Source organism: Aedes aegypti, chromosome 1 (assembly GCF_002204515.2).
Source record: "Aedes aegypti strain LVP_AGWG chromosome 1, AaegL5.0 Primary Assembly, whole genome shotgun sequence".
NCBI lineage: Eukaryota > Metazoa > Arthropoda > Insecta > Diptera > Culicidae > Aedes > Aedes aegypti.
The window spans coordinates 46,367,141-46,382,596 of record NC_035107.1 but is presented as its reverse complement, the minus strand read 5'-3'; the positions used below and the strand labels follow the sequence as shown (position 1 = coordinate 46,382,596).

Below are 15,456 nucleotides of genomic sequence, written 5' to 3'. Positions count from 1 at the left end.
TACGTTTTTATCCGGGATACCTAATCGATTGATTTTGTTCTAAAACTTTGAAAATCACTTCGATAATCAATAAAATTAACAAATTTTAAAAGGGCCTAACTGGAACTGAGTTTAATAAAAGGGCCTAACTGGAGGGGCCTAACTGAAACCATGTTCAATTAAAGGGCCTAACTGAAAGGGCCTAACTGGTTTGCAGACTCGTAAAAGGGCCTATCTGCCGATGATGTTTGAATTCAACCATTTTCACGAATTGTACTGTTATTTAAGATTTAAAACGTTATGGGCCACCTAGTAGACTATTATGAGTGTCGAACACAAGTATAAAACTAGTAAATAGGAGAAAGGGTTTGAATTATGAATAATCAATATAGTACTGAATCTTCAATAAAGGATTTTCAATATTCAATGTTGATTTTTTCACATAATCGATTGATTTTGTTCCAAAACCTCGAAAATCTATTCAATAATCAATAAAATTAACAAATTTTAAAAGGGCCTAACTGGAACTATGTTAAATAAAAGGGCCTAACTGGAGGGGCCTAACTGAAACCATGTTCAATTAAAGGGCCTAATTGAAAGGGCCTAACTGGTTTGAAGACTCGTAAAAGGGCCTATCTGCCGATGATGTTTGAAATCAACATTTTTTACTTTTTTTTATGTTATGTTAGATTTAAAACGTTACGTGGCCCAGTAATAGACTATGAGTGTCGAACAAAAGTTTAAACCTATTATATAGCAATGAGTTTAAAATAGTAACGATCAATATGTTGCAGAATCTTCAATCGAGCATTTCTCAATTTTTACGTTATGCTGATAGACCCTTTTCAAATATTTCACTAGGTTCCATTATATGAGAAAAACACTATACAATGGCTAAATATTGAAAAATGTGGAGGAAAATTAAAAATGCACGGAAGGGCCAATCTGATTTTGATGGAAATTTTCAGTTAGGCCCTTTTATGACCAGTTAGGCCCTCTTAGTTTTATCATTTTCAGATAGGCCCTTTTAAATTTGAATAAAATTACCATTAATAATGCATTTTGCATGCCCGTAAGAGTTTGTAGGAGTAATTTACGTAAAAAATGATACGAATAATGAATAATCAAGTTTGTTTACATTTTGCAGTTAGGCCCTTTTCAAATGTTACGCTAGAAACAACCATTAGTAAAACAGTGAAGTTCTAGATAATTTTTTTTTTCCAAATTGGCTCGAATTCTTCAAAATCTGAGATTTTGAACTGGTAAGAAGATGTTAGATAGTTTGAAACAGTTCATTAGTCCACTAGTTTAAATTCAAACTTCGACTTCCCTTCTAGCATCAGCTTTCCGGAATAACACCGCACAATGGCCTTCCAAGTGTTCATCAAATCGGAACCGGACCCGCTACACGAAGAGCCGATAATAAAGGTTGAAGATCTACACAACTTGGCACCGACCGGAAAGCACCCACTCACCGAATCAAAGATTAAGATTGAAGAGCTCGAGGCCACGCCAGGCCCTTCCGCAGCGCCTCCAACCAAAAAGCCCCACCTCAAGCCGGTCCGGAAGAAGATCTGCATCCGGAAGGCGGACACGCGCCAATGCCGACTGTGCCTGAGGGTTCTCTCGCGGGAGGATGTCCGCGAAACGACCAGCCCCAAGTCGGATCTCCGCCGGAAGATTATGGACGCCGTGGCGGTCAAGATAACCGCCGAGGACAAGGTCCGGACGGTTTGCATCAACTGTCTGCTGCTGGTGGACATGATCTACGAGTTCCGGATGGCGTGCAAGAAAGCGAATACGCTGCACGCCCTCAAGCTGCTGATGATGCATCCGGGAAGTTGGATGAGTGAGGAGAATAAGACCGCGATAGAGGCTTGTCACCGGGTGGTCAAACGGAACCGGGCCGAGATGGATGGGTTGTTCAAGTGTTCCTGGATGGGCGGGGGCGATGTGAAGGAATTCCGTGGGATGCAGAAGGAGGTGCTGCTGGACGGGGGAGATGCTCCGAAGGTCGTCGACAAGGATGAGATTAGCGACAGTGACCCGGAAATGAGCGAGAAATTTGGGAAACAGATGGATCAAGACACGCAGCAGGATGAGATCGAGGCAAGTTCCGATGAAAGTCCAGAGAAAAAGGAACCTTCAAATCGCAGCATGTGCGAATTTTGCGGTTCACTGGTAATGAGGCACCACGTAGAGCACCACAAAAACGAGCATTTGGGCCTGAAGCCGTACAGCTGCCGGATTGAGGGTTGCGAAGCCACGTTCCATTCCTATATGGCTATGCATCTACATTGCAAAAATGAACAGAAGCACATGTCCACAGCGGAACGGCACAAACAGATCCAATGCGACGTGTGCCACCGGATGATCAAGAACAAAAACATGAAAAAGCACATGTGGGCACAACACTCCGATAAGCCGGTCCATCCACTGAAGGCGCTGTGCACCGTTTGCGGGAAGTATTACTACAAGTTAGTGTCGTTTCTAGAGGGCTGGTACTGGTAGCACTGGTCTCTTTTTTAGTAACTTGGTCGCTAGTTTAATGTAGATCTCTAAAAGATCTTTAAATTCTTTGTTTAAAGAGAATGGAAGAAGTATTTGTTTAAGACAACAAGTTTAATAGAAATGGTAAACTTTACGTCCTCACTGGGACAGAGCCTGCTTCTCAGCTTAGTGTTCTTATGAGCACTTCCACAGTTATTAACTGAGAGCTTTCTTTGCTAAAGTTGCCATTTTCGCATTCGTATATCGTGTGGCGGCAGGTACGATGATACTCTTTGCCCAGGAAAGTCAAGGAAATTTAGGTATTATGAAGCGTTACTCATGTTTCTGATGATATTCCTGGTAAAATCATGGAAAGATTTATACGGTAATGAGAGACAGCAGTTATATTTGTCGTAATGTCCCTAGTAACTTGAAAAAATCTCATGAAACGTCTATGTCCTAGTTCCTATTTGGATTATTCATGTTTTCTTGGTTTCTGCATGGTCTCATTTTGGTACCTACTTGGACTCTTTTTTCGATCATGAGGTCACGGTCTCTAAAGTTCCTATTTTAAGCCACTCACGCGCTACCAGCCTTGTCTGAAGAGAAAACAGTCGGTAGTTCATCAAATTCTTCTGTCTTTCCAGGCTCTACATCAAGGACCACATGGCGACGCATTCAGGCGAACTGCCACACGGGTGCGAGTTTTGCGGCCGGAGATTCGCCGCCAACAACAGCCTGACGATCCACAGGCGAAGGTACCATAGCGATCAATTGGATTTACAGTAGCGGACTTCTTTCTCTTCGAAGCAAATGGTCTCACTCCGACTTTCAACAAAAAACATGTATTCCAAAATATATATCAGTAATTAAGTTGGATCTTACGATTCTTACGCACTAAAAATTCACAGTCAAGTTACGTTAAACGTTTTCGCGTGTCACCTACTTCCGACTTCCGGCGCCGTATCATCAGCCGCGAACCGGATCCGATCGGCTTCCGCCATCAGCTCCCCATACCCAAAGGCCGGAACCCCGTTCACCAGGGCCTTATTCCGCAGGTTGACGTCATTAGACAGTAGCATCAGGTCGGTTCCAGCCCGACCCGAAATGATCTGCCGCACCTGGAAGCAACAATTGATGATATGATCATCGGGGTTTTCCACCGGAACCAGATGGACGGTGGCCTCGACCGTTGATTGGCCCTTGACGCGGGGATCCCGTCGCTTGAGGTGTTCGTTAAGGAAGCGGATCGATTGGCTGGCGGCTGTCGATAGAGGTTTGCCCTGCTCTCGGTGCTTAATCCGGTCCAGCTCCTGGAGCACGATGTACGGCACCACGAGGATCGGTTGGCCGATGTCTGGGTAGGGCGGGAAAGCGGATGTAAGGGAAAATAAGTAATGTCGATTTAAAGAGATGAATATGTCGAAAAACATGCTTTGTTTCAATTGGGAAAACAAGAAAACTACTGAAAAGTACTTGATGTTCTAAACAACTTTGCCATATACACCATTCTTTTGAACAGGCAGGATTTTGAGGAAATCTTATTTTCTAAAAACCAACAATGCATTTATAAGGTTCCAACTACAAATACTAATACCGACTACAAGAATGTTGGATGGTATCCTCGTTCTTACAAGAAGCATCGTAGCAGGGTTTCGAGGTACTTGGGTTGACTAATCTTCAGTACTTTTTTTCAGATTGATCATAAAGATCTGCAATTCCACATAATCCGAATCTGCGTTAATCATTGTAGCATAATTTCGAGGCTAGTAGCAGGTCTCTATTTTAGAACCTAATACAAGTTTCCTGAAACGTCTCTAGTTCCAATAGAAGGTATCTAAATTCTATTTTTTACCAAAATGGTACTAAAAGTCACTTTTTCCCCTTTCTCTTTGCAAACAATCCTGGTGCAAACTTCTAGAAAAAGGCTCCGATACTCTGACGCGACTATTTTATAGGTTTTTGAGCAGCTTTTTATTGAATTCCTCGAAGAAAGGCTTCAGAAATGATTCCTCCAGATATTCCTCCCCATCAGTTCGCCCATAAATTCGTCATGAAAATCCTCCTAATTATTTCAAGTGATGCAGAGAGAGAGAAAATTCTCCAGAATTTGCTCTAGGTAATTCATCGCAACTACCTGTAGCAATTTACTATGATTTTTTTTAGAAATCATACCAGAATTTCCACTAAATCTTCCATCGATATCTCTAGTAGTTACTACTCTAACAGATCTTCCAAACATTCTTATATATTCATCAAAGAAAATCCTTGGAGGATTATTCTTCAGTTTTTTAAAAATAAAACGCTTGGGAATTTTTCCCGGAAACTACAAGAATTCCTGCGGAAATTAGCAGTCATCATTCCAGTCATTTTACGAGAATTGTTTCAAGAATTTGTCCACGGTTGCTCCAAAAAATTGGTTCAGAAAATCCTTTCGAAACTCATCCTGGAGTTCCTAAATAAATTAGACCAGAGGTTGTCGTGGAATTTTCCCAATAGTTCTCCACGGATTTCTTTTACAGTTCTTCTTGAGTAATTTCTCAAAAAAGATTCCAAATTTAATTCCAGCTTAGTTGTTTGCAATTCATCCGATTATTCCTACACACATTATTTCGGGGATTCCGTCCGATGTGTTTCAAGAATTTCTTTCAGTAATTTCTGGGGTTATTCTTAGAAAACATCGAGGTTGAAATCTTGAAAGTATCCTCAATGAAATTCTTGGAGATAAGGAATTCCGTAAAAAATCACGTACATAGTTAGTATATATTTAAGAAATCTTCGGAATAATGCCGAAATTCATACTAACGATTACAAATCTATTTTTTATCAAAATAAAAGTGATCGTATTATAAGAATGGCTAGCAAGATTGCATAAACCAAATATTTTTTGGGATTAGAATTTAACGGCCATAAGGATTCGGCAACCGCTGCACTAAGCGCGATGTACTCCGCCCTTGACCAAAGACCCTGCAGTTGCCCAAAATTTTATGGCTCATAAGGTAATCTAGAATGCCGTGAAAAGTGTACTGCGATCTGTCAAACTTGGGTACCTTTAGCACTACCGAGGGACCAAATGCAGTACTAGAAGTGGTACCCAATCTGAGCCCGAGTGGGACGGACCTGCCTTGACTCTTACTGCACCAGGTCACCGTGGATCGCAATACATGAAACAGGCAACCGCTTACCGATTTCCGGTCTTCAGTATCTGACGCCCAGTCGGCGTCAACGTATCCAACCAATGGACTACTAGTTGGTTTACGCTTGAACTGCAACATCAGCTTCTTTGTTCCTTGCAAGTAACGGACAAATCATTTCAGGGCTTGCCAATGCTCGACGGTCGGCTGTTGCTGGAAACGCCCCAGGTAGCCAACAGGATAACAAATGTCCGGTCGAACGCTGAGCATCACGTACATCAGTTATCCCAGCAACTCACGATATGGTTGGTTTGCGTCCGGTCCATTTCGATCGAGCACCAGGCCTTTTTCCATCGGTGTACGAGCAGGATTGCACTCAGCCATTCCAAAACGGGTTACCAGCTTTTCGATGCTGGCATCTTGAGAAAGCTTCAGCTGCCCATCGTCGCGATTGTATGCCTAAGAAGTGTCGGAACTCCCCACAGTCGGACATTTCGGACATCGGAAGTGTGCGCTCCCGATCGCTGCACCTCACCATCGCTTGTCCTTCGGACTCGTGGTGTTCTGGTTGCAATGGGAGCGCCGATGCTGTTGCCTCGTCCATCTCATTATCGGAATCATCAAGCTGGTCTAGCAGATCTTGCTGGTCTGGTTCTTCAAACTCTGAGTTCGATTCCAGAGCCGATAGCCATTCGGCGCGTAGCCGACCATCACCGCTTCAAAACTTTTTGCGTCCAGCTTCTTTCTTTGCTGAACAGGTATCCAAGCGAAGGCTCTGCATCCGAAAATTCGAAGCTTCTCCAGAATGGGTTTCACTCCTAGCCACAGTTCCGCGGGGGTCTTCTGGACCGACAGGGCTGCCGTCGGACTCCGGTTCATTAGGTACACACCAGTCAAGGCAGCTTCACACCACATCTTTTTCGGTAATCTGGAATCTAGAAGCATAGCACGTACCTTTTCGATGAGCGTTCGATTGAACCGCTCGGCCACCCCATTTTGTTGCGGGTAATATGCAACCGTCGCCTCGATTTGAATTCCTTTGCTCTTGTACCATTTCTTCTGCTCATTGGATCCATTGGCACGGAGTCCTTGACCCACCGTCAGCTTCGAAATTTTCTTGTCAAAAGCCGCAGTCACCATTGCTTCATATTCTCGGAACCGCTCGAAAACTTGACTCTTTTTCTTCATCAGATAAATCACCGAAAAATGGCTGTAGTCAACGATGAAAGACACGAAATAGCGTGAGCCATCCCACGCCGGGGGGTCGATAGGTCCACATACGTCCGAGTGGATTCTCTCCAGAACCCGAGTTGCACGTTGACGAGTTCCGTCGAAGGGCTCACGGCACTGCTTGCCCTGCACACATGGTTCGCAAAATCCGATCTTCTGTGGCTTCGTTCTGATACCTTCAACCATATTGTGCTGGACCAGCTTCGAGATTGCTTGTTGGTTCAGGTGACCCAGCCGACGATGCCACAACTCACTCACCTCAGCTTGACATACATTCGCAGAAGACGCTTGAAGCTTGACATCCAACAAACTTCCTTTCAAGTACGCTGTAGCAATAACTGTGTTGTTTTTCTGCAAGGTAGCTTGCTTACCGCAAAACAGCACCGAGATTCCAGCCTTGGCCAATTTCTTGACAGACATCAAGTTGTCTCTTAGCTCCGGCACAAACAGGACTTCGTTGATCGTCATCTGAACACCCTTGTTGCTCATACCTTCGATGGTTCCTTTCTTTCGAGCTTCCAAAGTTTCACCGTCCTTCGCGACGTTGATGATGATGGGACTTGATAGCTTGCTCAACGACAAGAACACGGCAGCATCGTTCACTAGATGATCGCTTGATCCGCTGTCTAGCTTAAAGCTTAATCGTCCGTCACTATTTCGGGCTTCACCTGTGCGACCAGCCATAAAACTTACCGCCTTGCTTCCAGATCCAGTAGCCGAGCTCGCTTCACTGGGGTTCTTCTGCCGGCAGTCCTTCTTCATGTGCCCTTTCTTGCCGCACTTATGGCACTTTCCGATGAATTTCTTCGGTCGATCCTTATTCTTCTCACCTGCAAATGCGGTAGATTTCTCGATCGTGCTGTCCTGTTGCCATTCGAGCTGCTTGACTTCTTCACCCAGAAGCCGTTGATTCACTACGTCCAACGTCAAGTTATTGTCACCGAGGTTCTCCAGAGCAGTTATCAACGGGTCATACCTTTCCGGGAGCGTACCGAACAACGTTAACACCATATCCGGTTCCTTCAGTTCCGCGCCTGATACTCGTATTTGCCGGATCAGATCGTCGAACCGCACCAAATGGTTCCGCATGGTTTCGCCTTCCTGTAGCTTCAAGCGCATGAGTTGCTTCCGGACCAGATTCTGCGTCGCTAACGATTTCATGGCATGGCTCTTTTGCAATGCTTGCCACATATGCTTAGCCGTTTTTGCTTCGCGTACCGTCTCCAGGCACTCATCTCCCAGGAACCCGATCAACCACGACTTTGCCTTCTTGTCCGCCTCGTCGAACTTCGCTTTTTCAGCAGCTTCTTTCGGGGCATCCTTCGTCAGGGTATGTTCCACTCCCATAGCGTCCAGGTACGCACGTACACGAAAACTCCAGTTATGGAATCCAGGACCTCCTTGGTATTGAGGGGTACCGTGCACCGAATCCTTGCCGGACGAGCCCATAACCTCTTAGAATGGGGTACGGTTTCAAAGGAATAGAATAAGCGGAAGCGTCTGACTTGAACGGAGGTTTATTAGCAAGTTATGAAAAATAACAAACTCTTAGTTACTAGGGTCGGGGGCGTAGCCAGGGATATCTTGATTGTTTAGCTACCGTCGTTGGGGGTGACAATGGGTCAAAAAGGGATATGTGCGATTTATTTTTTGAATAACTATCGCAATTTAACTCCAATAAACTTCAAATTTGGTGTGTATGTACTTTGATGGTACATTAACAACTGTTCAAACAATTAGAGACAAATATTTATTCACAGCGGCACCACAAGTGAATGAAAAATGACCCAATCTCACCCCATAGAGGGGGTGACATTGGGTCACTGTAATTGAAATAACTTGTTTTTGAGAATATGATTTCAAAACCATTCACAACTGAAAAATATTGACAAAAAACGATGCAAACAAGACAAAAAGATATCTAAGACGTTTCACAAGTATGATAAACCCACTTAAAAGAAAGATTATACTGAAAATTGAAGAGAGCTATGAGAAAAAATATGTAAACCCAACATTTATCGTTAAGTTTACATAAATTTTCTTGGGTTTTCCCTCAAACTGTCTTCAAAGTCTCATCCCCATTGCCATAAAGCCCATCCAGTTTCCCCAAAGGTGTACTGAAACAGTGATTATTTTAAACCTTCGCAAATAGTTAAATTTCGGTGCGACATTCCACGATCAATAAATTTCAGGCAGAAGTTGACGTCATAATCCCAGTATTTCAGCAATTCAACGCATTTGTACTTCCGTGAGATGTTTCTATAATATGAAAACACTGATAAATAATCAAATTTAGAAAAAAATACCCTTTTGATAAAAATTTACGATGTTGCTGCGCACGAAACACAGTTGCTGGTTTGAGAAGTTGTCAAAATGCGTTGTATTGTTATTCAATGCAAGGAATACTCAAGTAGACTTGTTTGATATTTCAGAGATGCTGTATTTAGAAAGAATAAACACATCTTAATGAATAAAGAGAGCACCCGGCACCGTTAAATGTCAAAAAAGTGGACTCGGAATTTCATTTACTATCGTTCTTGCTTGACCCAATCTCACCCCCATTTTCAATGTTTTAGACATCGTACCGAAAAAAATGATTTTTTTGTGGGAAAATTAAACAGATTCCGGAAAATACCTGTGATGTGTAATGAAAAGACTTTCAACATTCTACTAATACAACGATAGAGGCTAGAGTACTTGCGTGATACTTTGTACAGGAGAAATTTAATGTTGTAAATTTTATCTAGTTTCAACATGCAAGTTTATTGATATAGTACACAAAAACTACTTTTTCTAAAAATGTTTATTGTTATGAATTATGTGTAATAATATGTTCCCTAACATATGTATTATTTATTTTAGTAATATCAGCGTTATTAGCTGAAATATTTCACAAAACATATTTTTCCGTTTTGACCCAATCTCACCCCCTAGACCCATTGTCACCCCCATCGACGGTACTTAGATTACATAAGTCCTCTTGAATTTATCTAGTGATTATTCCATCGATGTCCCTAGAACTTCCTCCGGAATTGCCGTTTAAAAAATCTCCAAGAGTTCAACCAGTAACTTCTCCAGAGATGTTTTAGTATCTCCTACAACATTGTCATTTAGGATTTCTTTTAGATTTCAACTAGGAATTTATACAAGGATACTCTCACGAATCACTCCAGAGATCACTCTATTAAGGTGTTTTTTTTCAGTAATTTCTCCAAAAATCCTTGGAGAAATTTCCCAAGGAAGTCTTCAACATTTTTTCAAGCATCATTCTAGGGATGTCACCGAAAAAATATCCAGGAAATTTTTCGAATTCTAATGGAGAAAGTTAAAAAAAAAAACTGTGGGTGTAAAGACAATGCTTGACAAACTCCTACAAGAATTTCTGAAAGAACGTCTAGACTTTAGATAAAGTCGTGGAGGATTTCCTAGAAAATTTGCCAACAAGATAATTGAAAGAAATATTGAGATGATTGTAAAAAAAAATGATAAATCGAATGGCGGGATAATATCCTGCAGGATTTTCTGAATAATATCCTCAAAAACATCGAATCCCTGAAGACATGTGTGTACTAATGAGCGGAAGAATGAGTGGAGTAATTGTTTTAGTACAGGACACTTTATTGAGATAACTTTATTGAAGCCTTACATAAATCATAATAGGAATCACCCGAGGAAAGACAATTTTAGACAAATCTGTGGAGAACTCCTGTTGGCTTTCTTTGGAATTTTGATGAGGTATCGAAAGGTAACGAAATTCTTTGAAAAACTTTAAAAAACTCCTGGATGATTTTTTGGAGGTAGTTCTCTTGGAATCTTTGTACCGGTATCTATACGAGTTTCAAATACAAGTCAAATGTCTGAGACAGTCAATGAAGAAAAATCAGGAGGACCTTCAGGAAATTGTTTTGATGGAATCTTTAGAGAGAACTCCTAGCGGAATAATTGAAAAAATCATAAACCTAACCTTGATTATAAAGTCGTCCATTTTATTTTTCTAAAGTCGATACCTAGAGAGTCCCTTGTGAGTTTGAACGGATTACTGCAGAACATCTAAGAACATAAGTTCATAAAAAAAATACCTACAAATAAACAACTCCAGCAACCTCAAAAGTTCTAATAGGTACATCTAGATGAGTCTCTTAGGTATCCCTGAATGAATATTTATAATCGTTACTTTGGTATGAAATTGTGGAGAATTTCCCAATTTTAGTCGTGGAGGAATTTCAGTGAGATCCCTCGAATTCAACTCTGAAGCAATTCTAAAGACAAAAAAAAAACATTCTGCGTTTCAATCAGCGTAGGGCAACTTTTTGGGAAACCTGTAGGGGGCTCTTGAAAGAATCTCTGGAAAAATGTCTGAAAAAAATACGAGAACGATTTCTTAAAAGATCTCTTGGAGGAACTGCCGGTAGAACTTCCGTTCGAAGTTTAGATATAATCTCTGGAAGGCTTCATTGTGCAATTGTCAAAAAAAAAATCTATCTTTCTGCTTCGTCCTCCATCATGACAATAAACATAGGCTCCATGACTCGATATTGAAGGGAATTACGGCAACTATTACTCGTGACATTGTGACTACTCGTATTATTGCACGAATGTTCCATGTTTTTACAGAAATTTCATCAGATACTAATTCAGGTATTCGCCCAAAGTTTATTTTCAGGGATTTAATTCGATTTTTTCTAAGTTACTGCTGAGATTCCACCAGGAATTGCTTCAAACACTTTCTTACAAATTTCTCAAGTAAGTAATCCTTAAGTCCTCCAAGAATTCATTCAACGATTTTGCTATCTAGGTCCGTAGAATTTCGTTCAAAATGTTCGAATATGTAGTACATCTTAAAGTCCTTTTGGATTTCTTAAAGAATTCATCCAGGATTTTCACTGAGAATACCTTCAGAGAAATTTCTCAAGGAAGTCCTTAAAGAATTCAACCAGATTTTTATCCAGAGATATCTCCTGAAAACCGTTAAGGAAATTTCTTAGGAAAAAATCTTGAAAAAATCTGCAGGTATTTCTGGAAGATGTCCTTAAGCAATTTTTCTGTGCGAATTCCTGACGACTCTGACAATATCATTAATCGAATCCAGTAGAATTTTCTTAACGAATTCACGTAAAACGTTGGACGGAATCCCTGAAGAAACTTTTGTAGGAATGTTCGAAGCCCTAAATAATTGCTGATGTGAAAAATTTAATTAAATTTTGAAAAGATCCGCACCACTGGGAGATAGAGGATGATCTTAGCTTTTTCGTAGCATTGTTGAAGAACGTGTAAATCTATTCGCTACACCTTGGTTACCAATGGCTTTTAGGGCGAGATCAAGTTATGCGAGAAATGTTCGAAAGAACTACATGAGCAATCCCTGGGTGATAAGCTGGAAAAATGGCTAGAGGAACCTTTTATTTATTGAATTTATTGAAGAATTTCTAAAAGAGCTTTTTATAGATTTTCTAAAAAGTTTCCTGAAGGAATTTTCAAAGCAATTTCCGGAAAAAGGCGTTGAAACTGGAAATATTTGTTTAAGGTTTCTTGGAAAAATACTTAAATGAATTTCTTCAAAAATTTTGGCATACACCTTCGAATATTTTCTTGGAAAAACTCCTAAAGGAATCTTTAAAAGATCTGCTAACCTAGTAACAACTGGAGAAATCGGTGTAAGAATAAATGACAAAATCTGTGGAAGAATCCCTGTGATGTTCCTTTGGAAATTTTGCAGAGTTATCTCTGTGGAAACGATAGGAGGCAGTAGCGTTTGGTTTCCTGGAGCTAATTTTGGAAAATGCATTTGAGGGTTCCTTGAAATCTAGCTGGAAGATTTTTTAGACGAATTCCTGTGAGATTTGGTAGTGAATTTTTAAGGAAATTTCTGAAGGGAGTCCCTAAAAAAATCTCAGAAAAATTACTAGAAGAATTCCTGATTTCGGAAGCATTTCCTTGACAACTTTTTTGTGTCTCGATATTTTTCCACCATTTTTTCACAAGTTCTCAGGAGGTGTACACTGAGCTAACTCTTATAGTAAACACTATATGTTACGCATATATTTTTGCACTATTGGATTTTCATATAGTATTAACTTGAGGGCGGAAGAGGTAACTTCAAGTTATATGCAACGCATATGATGAGGTGCTGGAAGGAGCATGATAGTATTATATGCCAATCATTTAATATCTGCAGAAGAAAGGTGTGAAACCGCAATATATTCAAATAAAGCCCGGCGGATTGATTATATGCAAATGCAATTTGTTTTATTAATGTAAAAAATAATTCGAATGTATGTTTCAAATATTAATAACAAGGTGTTTTTACTACATATTCAAGTTTTATTATTTTTATTCCAATATTCACACCAATTTTATATACATATATAATTATATAATAAAAAGCATGTTTTGCCATGGGGCCTTCCTTAGCCGAGTGGTTAGAGTCCGCGGCTACAAAGCAAAGCAATGCGATTCCCGGTCAGTCCAGGATCTCTTCGTAATGGAAATTTCCTTGACGTCCCTGGGGCATAGAGTATCATCGTTCCTGCCACACGATATACTCTCAGTTATTAACTATGAATGTACTCATTAGAACACTAAGCTGAGAAGCAGGTTCTGTCCTAGTGAGGACGCAATGCCAAGGAGAAGAAGATGTTTTACCATAGCTTGACATGGGAGACACTTTCGCTGATATGGTAAATCTCTTCCAAGGAAACTAGTGTGATGTTCAATTGGCTTTGCCGACCGGAAGAAAAATCTCGAATCTATCGTGGAGGAATAAAATGTATTTCTTATAATTCCGTCTATATTACTGATAAAATATTTACCTTTGTAAATACTTCTGCTGGATTTGATGTTCTATGTCGTTTGTACCAGTTTAGAAAAAGGTACGAATCTAGAAAATAGATTTCTAAATATTAGGGGGAGATCCCCCAGTACCGGACACTTAAGCCACTAAATTCATAATTCGAAAAATATTGGTTTTATGTGCTCGTGTTACCCATTTATGATAAATATTATCATTTTTATAGTGTACAAAAATATATTTGAAAATATAAGTATGAATTATGACATTGCATTTTGATGATGTATTTTAGTACCAAATTGATCGATCTTGAAAGGTGGCACCCAATACCGGACACAATCTGGAAATGCCTCGAATTCTGTAAATTTGAACATCATTGAATGTGTTTACTTTAGGAATAGTATATAATTGGAAATTCAATGCATTTGCAACATTTACAAGCAGAGGCGCGTCCACGTTCGAAACCATGGGTAGGACAAACATTGACAAATATTTTGTGCACAGTGTAGCAAAGAAAAATTTTGGCCCTGGACTGGAAATTTTAAGTATATATATTTTCGAGGCTCAAACGCAAAGTGTTTAGTGAAATTTTGATTCTGAACGATTCGTTCTAACGATATTTTCGCTCAGGAGAAAAAGAAACATCATGATTCTTAGAAGACTGATTCCCATACTACTTGTATAGAATGAAAAATTGCGGAAAAAACTTTTAAATAGATTTTCTTAAAACAAGGTATTTGTCCCTGACCCCCCTTATTGCTTCTAACCCCCTCATTTTCATGCGAGTCGTTACCACAAGACTTAAAATGCTTTTCGCCTTAACAAAGCTGGTAGCGACTGAGTGCCTTAAAAATAGGAAATTGAAGGAACCAGGAAAACAAAACCTAGAAAGAGCTAAGATTTAAGACGTTGATTCGTCATAGAATCAGAGCAGGCATTTTTCTAAGATCCAAGATTTTTTTTTTTTGAAAATTCCTCTTGACATTACGACAAGTATTACTGAATTTGTTTTATAATGATTTTCTCTAGGAATTTCATCGATTTTTTTTATTTTTCTTATTGTTTTCCATGGAATTTCTCTACGAATTTTCATAGGAGATTTCTCTAAGAATTTTTTTCAGGATACCTCAAGAATTCAACATGAATTTTCCCAAGGAGAACTACAGAAATGGAAGATCTCAAAAGATTATTTCAGTAATAATCTTTGAGGAATTTTTCAAGAAGTTCATACACCCACGATTTATCCAGTGATTCATCCATCGATTTTTCTGGCACATCCTCCAATATTCCCGGCCAAACGTTTTCTTTAATTCAATCAATAACTTCACCAGAGATTCCAAAGGATTTCCCGTAAAATTTGATTTTTAGGATTTATGCAAGATTTCAACTAGAGATTTTTTCAAATTTACTTTCGGCAATTGCTCCAGAGATTACATCTAAGATTTGTACAAAAAAAGAATCCTTTGAGATTTTCTCAAGATGCATGAAAAAAATGCTTCCAGAAATTTTAAAGAAGATCTCATTTTTTTGATCGCAGCACGCAGTTTAGAAGAAATGTCATATCAAATGGGCCTCCCTGTAGGAAATTACTTGATCCATTCAGTAATGAGATTTCTTTGCTTTTCTTGAAAGTAACAGGAAACTAAGCATAAATCTTGAAAGTTTTTTTTTCTTCCAGGAATGTCTCCTGGGAAATAACCAGAAAATATTCTGAAAAATAAACACGTGAGGAATTTTTAAAGAAATCCTAGATAAACCTCTTACAAAAAGTCACCATTAATGAACAAGGTTCTCTGCAATGACTCTCTGATTAAAAATCGCTTGAATCTCGCAGTA

The 15,456-nt window shown here is 39.8% G+C and overlaps 2 protein-coding genes across 2 annotated transcripts in view; one reads left to right on the top strand and one right to left on the bottom strand.

Moving 5' to 3' along the window:
- The first annotated feature begins 1,139 nt into the window (after positions 1–1,139).
- On the top strand, positions 1,140–3,899 carry LOC5569199 (zinc finger protein 37 homolog). The gene is made up of 3 exons (XM_001658325.2): positions 1,140–1,241; positions 1,317–2,456; positions 3,117–3,899. Exons 2-3 carry the CDS (start codon positions 1,345–1,347, stop codon positions 3,256–3,258), a joined length of 1,254 nt encoding a protein of 417 aa, XP_001658375.2. The 5' UTR covers positions 1,140–1,241; positions 1,317–1,344; the 3' UTR covers positions 3,259–3,899.
- Positions 3,408–15,456, bottom strand: part of LOC5569201 (muscle M-line assembly protein unc-89) — a 29,560-nt gene continuing 17,511 nt past the window's right edge. The window contains exon 2 of the mRNA XM_021838521.1: positions 3,408–3,826. Within this exon, the coding sequence (XP_021694213.1) occupies positions 3,408–3,826 (419 nt within the window). The remainder of the gene's footprint in view (positions 3,827–15,456) is intronic.